The sequence below is a fragment of the Carlito syrichta genome, unplaced genomic scaffold (assembly GCF_000164805.1).
Source record: "Carlito syrichta isolate Samal-C Ts95f unplaced genomic scaffold, Tarsius_syrichta-2.0.1 Scaffold304318, whole genome shotgun sequence".
Classification (NCBI taxonomy): domain Eukaryota; kingdom Metazoa; phylum Chordata; class Mammalia; order Primates; family Tarsiidae; genus Carlito; species Carlito syrichta.
Window position 1 is genome coordinate 570,942 of NW_007248414.1, and position 13,137 is coordinate 584,078.

Genomic DNA, 13,137 nt, shown 5'->3' on the forward strand with positions numbered 1-13,137 from the left:
GAAAGAATAAAAAAGTAAACAAAGATCCAAGGGTTTCAGAAAAGAACTACATAGACATTAAGAAAGAGGGAAGCAGTTGAGAGGGACTGAGGTGCTGACTCTGCTGGGATCATCAGTGAGGGCTACCAAATGGCATTTGAATTAAGACACAAGGATGAGAAGAAGTCAGACATACAAGCATCTGCTGAGGAACCTTCCAGGCAAAGGGAACAGCAAAACCCAAGAGCCTGACCCTGGGGCAATCCCAATACATCCAAAGGACAGAAAGAAGGCTAGTTTGGGGGAGAATAATGAGCAGGAAGATGGAGCTGAGAGGGCGTCAGGGAGGTGCCCCAGACCCACAGAGAGAACCAGGCTCCTCTGAGCCCAAATCTCATGTCCAAAGAAAATCAACTAGGATGTCCATGTGACTTAAAAATAAAAACTAAAAACAAAGCTGCCAGTGAAGATAAACCAGAAAAACAAGGCCTCGTCCTTCTGAATAAAGAAATATAACTGAGTACCCTTAAAGCCTAATTTGGGCACAGTACGCAATATGTGTTGAACACATGCTTCTTGAATGGACACCGTGCAAAGGCAATTTTGACTGTATACACAGCAAGCACGGAGATGCTCCCCAAACCCTGGGCTAATGGGCTCGAGAGCTTGAGGAAGGGCAGTGAAGTCAAAGCAAAGTCCATCTGATGCCACAACGCTGGTTATATAGTTAATGGCATTCAATCCCACCAGAGAGTACAGGCTCAAAATTTAGAACTGCAGACACATTTAGATAAACGCACGAATGCCAGCTGCATAATGGGTTACTAAGGGAAACCAGAATGGCCTGATTCTGAAATCTGACATTAGGAAGGCATGCGGCCCCTATCCCATAGACCCCTTGCCAGAGTCACAATCCAACACTGATCCAGGGCCTGAGCTTTGCTCACGACTAAGCCAGTAATTTTAATAACACTCTAAAAAGGGAATGAAACTCCAAAACTTCAAGACGGGGGATGGCCGGACCAGGGACCCACAGCCAAGGCAAAGCCATGACGAGTTGCAGGCAGGCAAGAAGCACCTTGTAACTGATTCTGTGGTATCTGGAGGGCTGTCTCACTTCTGCTTCTAGAGGCCAGACCCTCAGAGAGAACCAGGCTCCCATCTTCCACATCTGCCCTTCCCAAACACGTTTAGTGTCTTTCTTATGGACATTAGGAGATCAGACATTTGCTGAGTGAACGAACATGCAGCGCACTGAGGCAGTCTACTCTAACCCAGAGCCGTGGCCCTGCCTGAGGTCCCTGGAGTCGGAGAAGTGTGAAGGACAGCAGGGACACATGGAAGACACAAGCAGAAGTGAGATACGTGTGAACCAGCCACACAAGGACATAGCAAAGACAGCTGATGAAGAAACATTTTTGAGGAACCGTGATCCGGTACTTGAAGGGCTGTCACATGGCAAGATGAATTAATTATGTTCTATCAAAGCCCCATAAGTGAACTTTTGGCTGAATTAAGAAATAACTTTTTCCAAGCAGAGTGTTTCCCAGACTGTGCTCAGTAAAATGCTAGCATTCAGAGAGTAGGGTGCATGAGGGGAGTGAGGAAGGGAGGAAGAAAGAAATTCCAATTTATTAAATAGGAAAGTAAGTTTGTGAATTTGGATAAACTGAAGGTAAATGGATGTTCTCACTGAAGGATGTAGCTTTCAGCTCTTCTCAAACTGATGTGGCTCAAAAGCTTTTCACAGGACTCTGAGAACATCTCATATGATCTCAATATTCCATTTCACTTCTGGGGAAAAGAGGAATTAGAGCTGTCTGACAAAAGCATCATTTAAAGAGGCGAGTGTCCCAGCAGTGTTTGAGTACTTTCGGGATACAGAACTCAGCACTGCAGAGATGACAGAGATGCAACCTGAATGGAATACTAGAACCATGGGCTCATTTTCCCTGGACTTTCATCTTGAGTGAGCATGTAGCTTGCAGAAAGGTCCTTACACATGAGGATGCAGAGAGGCCGTCCCTGCTGGTCCCCTGGTGTCCACATGAGTGGGCGATAAGGATATTGCCAAGGATCCTGGAAGTAATCGATGCTGTTGAGTGGGAAGCTCAATGACAGCATGAGTTCTTGCCAGAGCCCACTGTGACTCTTCTCATGTAGTATTTTCGAGAACATATTGTCTGCCTGTCTTCGTCATCCATCCATCCATACTATAAATATTCACTGAGGGCCTTCCATAGCCTGGCAGTAGTGAGTCAAACCAGGCAAGGTGCTGCTTCATGACTGCCGCTTGGTGAATACAGACAATGAACAGATATATTACACAAATAATGGTTTAATTAAGCTTTTCCATATATGTTACAAAGGAATGAAGGGTGTAAAAGCGACAGTAACTTACACAGAGACCTGTCCAGTCTGGGGTTTCAAGGTGGGATCTTAAGGGAATGCAGAGATTATGTTTTGCAGACCCTCAAACGTGCAGGTCCAAAACAAGTCTCCGTGACATTCCTCCAGGAAACTGAAGCTCAGTAAGGTTGGGAAAGACCACACAAGTCAAATCAGCACAGACGCCTTCTCTGGAGCTACACATGTTATGGATGCTGTATTTGAAACTATGATTCAGTGGGTCTGAAAAAGGTAAACAGGTGATTCAAATGCTGCCACTCTGCAGACCACATTTAAGCAGCACTACTCTATTCAGGCATTTTAAAAGACGGATGTAAATGGAGAACTAACCATACTATGTTCATGGATAGAGTTCATGGATAGGTTCAATCATAAATATTTCAATTTTCCTCAAATTAACCTATAAGCTCAATAGATATCTAAGCAAAATTCCCAGAGTTGCTTTGTTCTTTATGGTTGTTGCTGTTTAACATAAGCTGATTCTAAAACTCATGTAGAAAACTAGAACAATTTTGGAAAATAACAAAATGAGACATTTGTCTTTCCCACTCAAGGTTTAAAATAAAACTATAGATGTGGTATTGACACAGATGTAGACAAAAAGACTAACAGAACAGATAGCCCCAAACAGGCCTGTGTAGGAAAACTATATATCAAAGATGGCATTACAAATCAGTTGGGAAAGAATGAATGATCAGTAAGTACTGCTGGAAAATTTGGTTGTGAAAAAAACAACCGAATTCTACCTCATACCATATTAAAAACATAAAATTTCAGATAGATTATATTCTTAAATGTGGGAAAAAACACAAAACTTTAAAACACTTAGAAGAAAATACAGAAAAAATTTTTAACTTTAGGGTAGGGAAATATATTTTAAATAAGACACCAACTGTGCAAACCAAAAAAGAAAAGATTGACAAATTTGACTTCAATAAAATAGAAACTTCTGTTATACCATAAATAAATAAGAAAGAAAAGCTGCACACTGGGAAAAGACAGTAATATCTAGAACATATCAAGATTCCTATCTAGAAGAAAAGACAAACAATGCAAATAGAAAAGGAAATAAATCTGAGGTTCACAGATGAGAATATCAAACAGCAAAGAAAGAAAGAAAGAAAAAACCATGAAAAGGTGCTTGACCTCACAAATAATTAAAGAAATGCAAAATTAAAATAAAGAGGTATCGTTTCATACCCATTATACCAGCAAAACAAAAACCAATCAAACTAGTGCTATCGAGAATGGAGAGTGATAGAAAGTCTCACACACGCTTGTTTGGAGAATAAATTAGATCAATCTCTTTAGAAAGCAATTTTACAGCCGGGCTCTGTGGCTCGGCCTGTAATCCCGCAATTTGGGAGGCCAAGGCCAGTGGATTGCCTGAGCCCGCAGGTTCGAGACCCGCCTGGGCAACTTGGCGAGACCTCAACTCTACAAGAAATCAAAAAAATCAGCCAGGCCTGGTAGTGCGCGCCTGTAATTCCGGCTACTCAGAAGGTTGAGGCGGAAGGATCACCGGAGCCCAGCAGGTCGAGGCTGCGGTGGCCGGGAGCGGCCACTGCACTCCAGTCTGGGCGACAGAGTGAGACTCCAACTCAAAAAAAAAGAACGCAATTTTACATTAGCTGATAAAACTGATGATGCACATACCCTAGACCCCAGCAATTCCACTCAAGGAAGCACAAACAAGACATTCACTCAATGCACCTAACAATAGTGGGGAACAGGCAACAGTCTAAATGCCCATCAAGGGGTTATGTATGGATGAACACAGTGAGGCTGTTCATACTCTATAGCAGAAAAATAAAATAAAGAACCAAAACTACAAGTACCAATGTGGATATGTCTCAAAACCAATACTGAGCAAAGAAGCAAAGGTTTTATTAAAAATATATATTAGATGGCCGGGTGCAGTGGCTCATGCCTGTGATCTCAGTACTTTGGGAGGCTGAGGCAGGAGTATTGCCTGAATCCAGGAATTCAAGACCTGTCTGGGCAACATAGTGAAACCTCGTCTCTACAAAAAAACTAAAAAGCTAGCCAGTGTGGTGGCGTGTGCCTGTAGTCCCAGCTACTCGGGAGGCTGAGGCAGAAGGATTGCCTGAGGCCAGGTGGTGGAGGCTGTGGTGAGCTGTGATCACGACACTGTACTCCAGCCTGAGTGACAGAGTGAGATTCCTCCTCAAACATAAAATTTAAAAATATACAAGAAAGACCTCAGTGCTATCTGGGGCATGTATGAGTAGAACAAGTATAAAAATGCACATGGGAATGATAAATCTAAATTCAGCATAATGACCTCTAAAGAAGGAAGGTGAGGAATGGCACCTGGGAAAAGAATAAAAATCACTCATCAAAGCCCGGCCTCCTCCACCACACACACATAGGCTACTAGTAATTTGCCTCAGGGCAAGGGAGGCTTCTTCAAGGAAGCCAGGCCTCTTCAGACTGAAAAGCCTCAGAAAGCATTTAGTCCAGCCTTCCACCCATTTGGGAAGCTTCTCTTTCACACCTGGGGCAAGGGACCCTCTTCCCTCTACAACAGAAACTCCCAAGTCAAGGCCACTGTGTATGGCTATACAAGTTGTGCACTGTACAATTCTGGAGCGCACACGTCATCATGTAAATGATGCCCTCCTCAGGTTGTCTAGTGTGCAACTTACACAACTATATCCAGCAATTCTATGAGGGTCACAGACCCTTTGGAACTCAGATAAGTCTATGCCTGTGTCTGGGAAAACACCCATCCACGCAATTATGGCTCAAAGTTAGTGGGTTCAGACACATCCCCAGTGATGACCAGCAACCCTGCACTGGTCAAGCACCCCAGGGATGGGGGTCTACAAGCTTCTGCAGTACTTTCAGACAGTGCTGTGAGACCATGTTCTTCCTTAAGCACATTTGAAATCTGCCTCCTTATAACCTCTGTCCATTAAAGTCGATCTGCTTCTTTTCCACATGACACTTCAGCTACTGAGAGAAAGCGAACCTGTTCCCCCTGGAGATTTCTACTTTCCAGGCTAAACAGACTCTTAACTTAGCTTATTGCAAACATGGTATATCTTCTCTTTTGATCCATCTGAATTTTTAAACTGCCAGTCCTTTCGCCATGCCCTCCTTGCCCTAAAAAGCAACTAGGCCTGCTGACATGTTATCAAAGAACAAGAAAACCTTCCTCTCAGCTGCCCCTTTGGGAAGCCCCTGAAGATCTCTGCTCTTGCTTCCCAAGCCATCAAATGCCCACAGACGCCAGGAAGTGCCAGGCTAGAAGAAAGACCAGGCTTTCTCCGGGGTCAGGGGCAAAGGCCACCTGGGCAGAATCAGGACGGAGCCCCCACAGGCCAAGGGAGATAAGCGCTTCTCTACTTACTCCCAAAACTCCATGACGGGGGAGGTGGCATTCTGCAGAGACACATGGCTGTAGTTGCTCACATTCAGCTTCTGGAACTCCACACAATTCTCTACAATGGAAACAAGACAAGAGATATAGAAAATTAACTTCCACGAAGGCCAAATCTTTAAAAAAAGTTCAGAGTTGATGTGCAGTCAGGCAGTTTTATCTGGCTGCTCCGAGTAAACATGCCTCAAAAGACACTGCAGGGAAAATCAATTACTTTACAAACAGGAGAGATGCTTGGTCTGATGAGTAAAGACAGGTTTTGGGGTCAGAGGGCCTCCCCTCTCCCACTCTCACCCTACACATCCTACCAAAGTCTCTCCTCCAGCCTCATCTCTCCTTTTCTTTTTCCACTTCCCTGCCTAAGAGCTGTCTGTGGCATCTGTCTGTCTAGGGAAGTGGCCCCTGTTGGAATGCAGGGACCAAAGGAAAGTATTGGTTGTGGTGCCCCTAGGGCAATGATGCGGTTGAGGCTCAGTTTTCCCCTTCCACTACTGGGGTTAACATCACAGAGATGTGGTGATGGGATGGAACGTGAGCCCACTTGTGGAAAGAATCCCTGGTTTCTTCATCATTCTCTCCTTGATCCAAACAGAAAGGATTTGCTGAATGCCTCTTTTCATTTCATGAAAATTGATGACCATGGGAGAGTTGAATCCCGAGTAAAAAATTCCTAGTGTTCATCCTCCAAGGCCCAGAGAAACCTGTCGACCCCTCCTCCAGGAAGTCTTTCCTGACCTTCCTTCCCTGAATTCTAAGAAAGTTCGAATTCAAAGGCCCTCCAAGGAATCACCTTCTCCAACTCTATTTTGAAGAAAAATCTGAGTTTCAGAAATAATCAAGGGACACACACATGTACCCTCTTCCTCCTCTATAATTTACCAGCCAGTTAGAGACAGAACTGAGAGTCAACTCAGCTGGGGCTCCATCTCCTTTGCCATAGTGCTGTCCACCATCATGTAACCTGTGTCCCTCTGTCTGCAGAGCCACCTGGGCCTCCAGGCTTCAAGCAGGGCTTCTTACACCTGTTCACCTGAGAGCCCCCTACCCCCCCCTCCGAGTGACCAGCACCCAGCCAGTGCCCAACCAGTTTCACGCTGGCACGTCTTTCTTCTCATGCCCGTAGGCCCCATCTAAACCGCACCTGTGCTCTCTATACGTGACGCGCTACACACTGCAAGTGTCTGCATGCCTTCAGAGAAAGAGGATTGCAAACCATTAGAAGAAAGAGGCTTGCAGCCCACTGGGGAACACTCCCTGATGTCTGCCTCCTTTCTGCTCCTCCTGGCAGGTGCTAAATATACTCTGAAAGGAGGTGGACTGGAGAGGAGACTGGAAACCTGAAACTATAAGCTAGACGTCTGGATGAGTCCTGTGTCTTTTTCTGGGGAGAGAGCCCTTAGTTTTTATCAGATTCTCAAATTATTTTTCTAGAGTAAGAAAAATTTATCAGGCACCCAAGGTCGATCAGTTGTTTTTATTAAAATGATATTTAACCATGTACAAATAAACAGTGAGTCATAAAGTCTCTGGTTATAGTATTCGTACAACTATAAAAGAAAAATTAAATTTACAAATTAAATACCAACTAAGCTATGGAACCAACACAATTCAAAGTGATGAGAGAAAATGAATGTGTAGGATAATGTCATTGGTGAAATCGAACTAATTTCCTGACAGAAAAATGGAGTTGACAGGTAGGAGGCAGGGTCTGTTGAGGTCAGCAGGTTTATTCCTCCAAGGGCTTCTTGAGGCCTCTGGTCACACTTCTGCAAAACCATTCCTACGGTTGGCTGCATTCTCAGCTGCACTCCAGTTGATACCAACGTTCTATGTATGAACTAAATCTCTCAGCCCTCTTTCCCTTGGCCACCATCATTCTACTTACCACGAATGCATCTTATCCTTTTTTTTTTTTTGAGTTAGGGTCTCACTCTGTCAGTCAGACAGGAGTGCAGTGGCAAGATTACAGTTCACCACAGCCTCAACTTCCTGGGCTGAGGTGATCCTTCTGCCTCAGCCTCCTGAGTAGCTGGGCCTGCAGACACGTGCCACCTTGCTTGGCTAATTTTGGGGGGCTTTTTTGTAGAGACAAGGTCTCACTATGTTGTCCAAACTGGTCTCGAACTCCTGCGCTCAAGCAATCCCCCGTCTCGACCTCCTAAAGTGCTAGGATTACAGGCCTGAGCCACTGCACCCAGCCGCATGCATCTTAAATTATAAACATGCATAAAGTCGGGCACTGGAATCTCCCGACTATCCTCAGTAAAAGGTGCTTGTACAGACATCCAGAACATGTGCATATTTTTAGAGTATCCTCAAAATAAATACACACAATTAAATTATCATAGAGGACTCACAGGCTTCCAAGAAGATGTTCTTGAATCTTAGTTTGATAAACATCTCTATGTGGTCCCTGGCTAAAGGAAGGTTAAAAACCAGGGCCCTACAGAAAGACAGCAAGATCTCCACAAAAATGCAGTGCCCAGGGGTAGAGGGGAATAGGGCAGAGCCATACAGGACTAGAAGCTAGATCACAGCACTTTCTAGGATTAGTTCCTGCTGTTGCTTCTGCTGGTAACCAACAGCCTACCCAGTCTTACCGCATCTCAGACCTCAGGATACCAGGCTACTTCCAGACACACCTAACCACAGGTTATCACATGAATGGTAAAGAGGTTAAAGTGTGTGCACTGATTCCAGTCAGAGGTTGTCGGGAGCACTGCTGAGGAGGGTTCTGAGGCGAAGACTAGACTAGAAAGGAAGGGGTGCTACAATCGATTATTGATGTCTGTTGTGAGCACTGCCATCTTAGAAAGGCTATTTTCTCCCTAGATTATAAAACTCAACAGGAAGACAAATTAGAAAACAAACGGTATGCCAGAATCATATCTAATCTAAAAGATTAGCCATTCCAGGGGACTAAATTCAAATGTCTAGCAGGGTTGGAGGTAAAGTAGGATGAACAGATGAGCTGAGTAGGGATTGTGGCAACCCAAGAACAGATATAGCATACACAGGCAATAGCCACTTCTCAGCTCTAGTCATTACTGGCAAGCAGGAATGTGTGCCTTATGTTGCCAGACTTTTTTGTTTAGGAGAAGCTGGGAATCTGGATTTTTCATGTGAATCTTATTATTTTTATTTTTTGGAATCAGGGTCTCACTCTGACCCCAGGCTGGAGTGCAGGCCCACTGCTGCCTCAAACTCGTGGGCTAGAGAGTCTTAGTCTCCCGAGTAGCTGGGACTACAGGTGTGTACCACCACACCCGTCTAATTTATGTTTTGTAGAGACAAGGTCTCACTATGTTGCCCAAGCTGACCCCAAACTCCTGGGCTCAAGCAATCCTCCTTGGTATTCCAAAGCGCTAGGATTACAGGCATGAGCCACTGCACCTGGCCTCCGATTTTTAAATTTTGGCAACAAAATACATTTGTAAAATTTCCTGGCTTGGCTCGGTGGCTCAACCTGTGGTCCCAGCACTTTGGGAGGCCGAGGCGAAAGGATTGCCTGAGCCAGGTTCAAGATAAGCACAGGCAACTTGGCAAGACCTCATCTCTAAAAATTAGCTGGGCGTGGTAGCGTGCACCTATAGTTCCAGCTACTTGGAAGGTATAAGGATCGCCAGAGCCCAACAGGTCAACACTGGAGTGGCCGTGAGCATGCCACTGCACTCCAGCCTGGGCAACAGAGATTCCAACTCAAAAAAAAAAAAAAAATTCCTGTTTATTGATCTAAAGCCTGATTGGCCTATAGGTCCTCTGTCTGCAGCCCTTGGCCGGTCTAACCTCTTCATTTTATAGAGGAAAACCTGCCACTCAAAGAGGCAGGCCTGGAACCAGAGCCCTGGTTGCCTGAATCTAAGCCCAGGTGTTTCTTCCTCATACCCTCACTCTGGCCCCAAAGGGCTCAGTCCCTGAATTTGGCAAAGAGAGTAAAGAACACCACCAGTCTCCTAACCACACCAGTCCCTGGGCCAGAACTCGGTTCAAGCTTCAAGGCTGCATCTCACAGAATGTACCAGACCAGGTGCAGAGCTGACCCCGGTTTCAGTGGAACCACTCCAGAAAACTGAACTCAGGATGAGAGGCCAGAGGCCAGGACTGGCGTGGAGGACAAGAATGTGCCCTCAATCCCAGGTCCACCAGCAGGACCAGCAGAGAGACCTCCGTGGAGCCATACCTGTGTTCCACTCGTGCCCACAGGTGGCCCAGGGGAGCTCCGTGGTGAAGCAGTTGCTCAGGTAAAAGATGGCCCATGCAAGGATGATGATGTAATACACGTTTAGATGGGCCTCGATCACCTGCGTCGCATAGCCAATGCCTGGAAAGGAGAGGGAGCAACTTGAGTCTCTCCATCTTTTCAAAATAGCCCTCAGCTACTTTTGCAGCCTGACATTCCCCAGGCAAAATTTTGTTTTCTCATTCACTCAACACCTACCTTCAAATAAAGGGCAAACTTTCCTCCAACACGTGATGCCACCTTCACTTGTGAATTGCCCCAGAGCTGTTTCCAGGAAAAAAACAGGAATTCCACAGCAAATAAAAAACACCACGTAGGGAATCAGGAATGCCCCTGGAAAGATGCAAAGAGATGAGATGAAAACTGCCCCAGCCATTTCAAGTTTAGCACAAGACATCTGTAATAAGCGCCTACTACAGGCAAGATGTGATGTTCTCTGAGCTTGAGTCCAAGTGCCCACTACGAGGACCAGAGGCAGGAAGCATGGCTGGAGTTGTGCCCTCTGCCACCGAGTCCCTTAAGTAAGCCTACTTCACAGCTCTAAACCTCAGCTTCTGCAACTGTAAAGTGGGGTTCAGTCTTTAATATTCGCACTGCTTATCTCACAGAATTGGTGTACAACCGAGACAATAATTTAGCCATTCAATTTTTAAATTATTCAATTATTTTATTTATTTATTCTTTTATGAATGCATATCATCCATCCTCCAGCACAGGTCAAATTCCCTCCCTGAAGGTTAACAGCCTTCTTTTTCATTCTAAAGGAAACTCACCAAGCCAGGTGAGGGGTCCTTTCCTCTTATTTACTTTGGAAGTGACCTGTTATTTTTCACATAAAGAAAAGCCTTCACAGGGAATTATACAATGAGCAGCATCAAGCCTTAAAGAGTTAAGTGCCCCTACACAGAGGCCCAGGGATAGCGTCAAGTTGTAAGGATTTTACAGCAAGAATCTATCCAGCAAAAGCTGGCTTTGAGTCAGTCTGGGAAAAGACCACCCTAAGCTTCAGTGCTCCTATATCAAAACACAATAACCATGGCCTGGGTCTTTCTGTGAAACAAATTAAATAACTAAGGTGAGCATGATCTATTACACCCAGAAGGAGATTTCTCCAAATCCCTCATTCTCGCTCCCCCGTCTAATAACAAAGCATAAAAACACCTGCTAGTCTCCTCATCTGATCTCACAAATGAAGGCTTTCATTGAAAGTGCTCTTTGCTAAATGAAGTCTCTTTCACCACAAAGATTAATAGTAACAGTTTTGATCCATCCTGATAGCAGGGCTTTATCTACCAGGTTGTGAAAGGGTCTTAGCTTTTCTGGGCAAGTGACTCATTTAAAGTTGCATACTGGGAAAGAAATACTTTAAACTATTGCTGGAATCTAGAAGTGGAGCCATGTTGATTTTTTTTAAAAAGGTAAACGTTGAGAAGTAGACACCTCAACTATATTAGAAGGAAAAAAAGTGTGTAAAAGGAGATAAGATCTGTTTCACTAAAGCTAAATCTAAGCAATTAAGACAAGCTACAGCAGGTGCCCTAATATATTGTTATTTACCTGGGAGCCCTCTAGAACCTAACAGATGACACTTTCTGAAGACCTTTGGGCCTGTGTTTTCACAGCTAGCAATCCTTAAGATAATGAACTCAATCAAACCAGGAGATCCATGCATCCAGTGGAAACTCTTGGCAAGTTAGAGTAGGGGAAAAAAAAAAAAAACAATGACTCATTTAAAAAATTTTACACACTACAACCTTTAAAAAAAAAATCTGTGACAGAATTTGTAATTAATCCAATTTACCCTGTTACCCTGTTTTCTGTGGTTAGGAATGCTTTTGGTTTTGGCATAACAACTTCCTGTATGGAAAAAAGATGTGAAAGCGGTGTGTGCCTGGGACACCCCTCCAGGGCTTCCACAGTTCACCAAGTGGAGGCCAAATCTGCAGGCAGACAGGATTCACAGCTGAGCGCACAGGGCACGTTGGGGGGCTCAAAGTCCACTCCCTCTCTCCCCCTTGCCAAGCCACCAACACCGGCGGCCTCTTCATTACCAGTGCAGAGCAGGCTTGGAGCAGCCTGTGCCTTCAGGACAGGCTTTGAATGTCCCCAAAGAAAGGGCCGGGGCCAAGCAGTCCCCTTCTCGCTCTCCGGCAGCTGCTCGCACAGGAAGTCCTGCCCTGCGCAGCCTGACAGCGTGGCTCCTGCCAGCCAACTTCTCAGCCACCTTCTCTGGGGTTTGGGAATTTGCTGGAGGGGCAGGGGCAAGGAGGGGGCAGAATACACAGACACAGGCTTTTTCTTGAGCCACCAAAGACGGTTTTACAAGATCCCTTGCCCTGGGCCTGTTTGGTTGTCTGCTGCTACGACAGGAGGGCGTCCTGACGTTGAGATGTTGTTGCTAGAACTGACTCTACGGCCTTCCCTCCCGCCTTGCGCGTCTCTAACCACCTCAAACATCAATCAGCGTTGCTGCTATCTGCTGTGGGCAACTCTGAGACCAGTAAAAGAAACTGCTTGGAGCCAATTTCTTCCACCAGAAGGGCCCCAAATCTTCAGCCCTAGGCCATAGGTAGGAAAGCACACAGCAATGCCTCACCTAAAAGTTCTCCGGGTCGTGAGTCCAATCCCAGTTTAAAACAAGGCCCGTGATGTCAGAATCCCATCTTTATTTCTGATTCAGTGAGTGACTTCTCTGACCCTTAGTTTCCTCACCTGCAGAATGGGTATACTGCTGTCTACAAAGGAGACTGCGAGGATGAAAGGTGATGATATAGGTAATGCTCGGCATGGTATCTGACTCCAGGGCTGAAAAACGGACACCACTCAGTTATGGGTCCTTTTCCGTCGGGCCGTTTCCGGTTAGGCAAGCTGAGGCTCAAAGGGACGGGGTGTCGTCTCCTCCCCAAAACACCAGGGCGGGTACCAAAAGCAGGGGCTCGCGGCTCGGTCTGCACTCAGGCGAGAGACAAAACGCTCCCGGCGGACAAGACCCCGCGCGGGCAGGTGGCGCGCTCAGGTGCGAAGCGGCGCATGCGCACTGGCGCAGACGGGCCACGCCGGGGCTGAGCTCGCGGCCCCGGCTCGAGGCGCCGCGCGCGAGTCC

At 45.8% G+C, this 13,137-nt stretch overlaps 1 protein-coding gene across 1 annotated transcript in view; it reads right to left on the reverse strand.

The window, feature by feature from the left end:
• Positions 1-10,363, reverse strand: part of SLC6A11 (solute carrier family 6 member 11) — a 118,979-nt gene extending 108,616 nt beyond the window's left edge. Inside the window, exons 1-3 of the mRNA XM_021713166.1 lie at positions 10,233-10,363; positions 9,975-10,115; positions 5,765-5,855 (exon numbers count right to left, since the gene is read on the reverse strand). Of these exons, the coding sequence (XP_021568841.1) occupies positions 5,765-5,778 (14 nt within the window). The 5' untranslated portion in view covers positions 5,779-5,855; positions 9,975-10,115; positions 10,233-10,363. The remainder of the gene's footprint in view (positions 1-5,764; positions 5,856-9,974; positions 10,116-10,232) is intronic.
• Between the last annotated feature and the right edge of the window lie 2,774 nt (positions 10,364-13,137).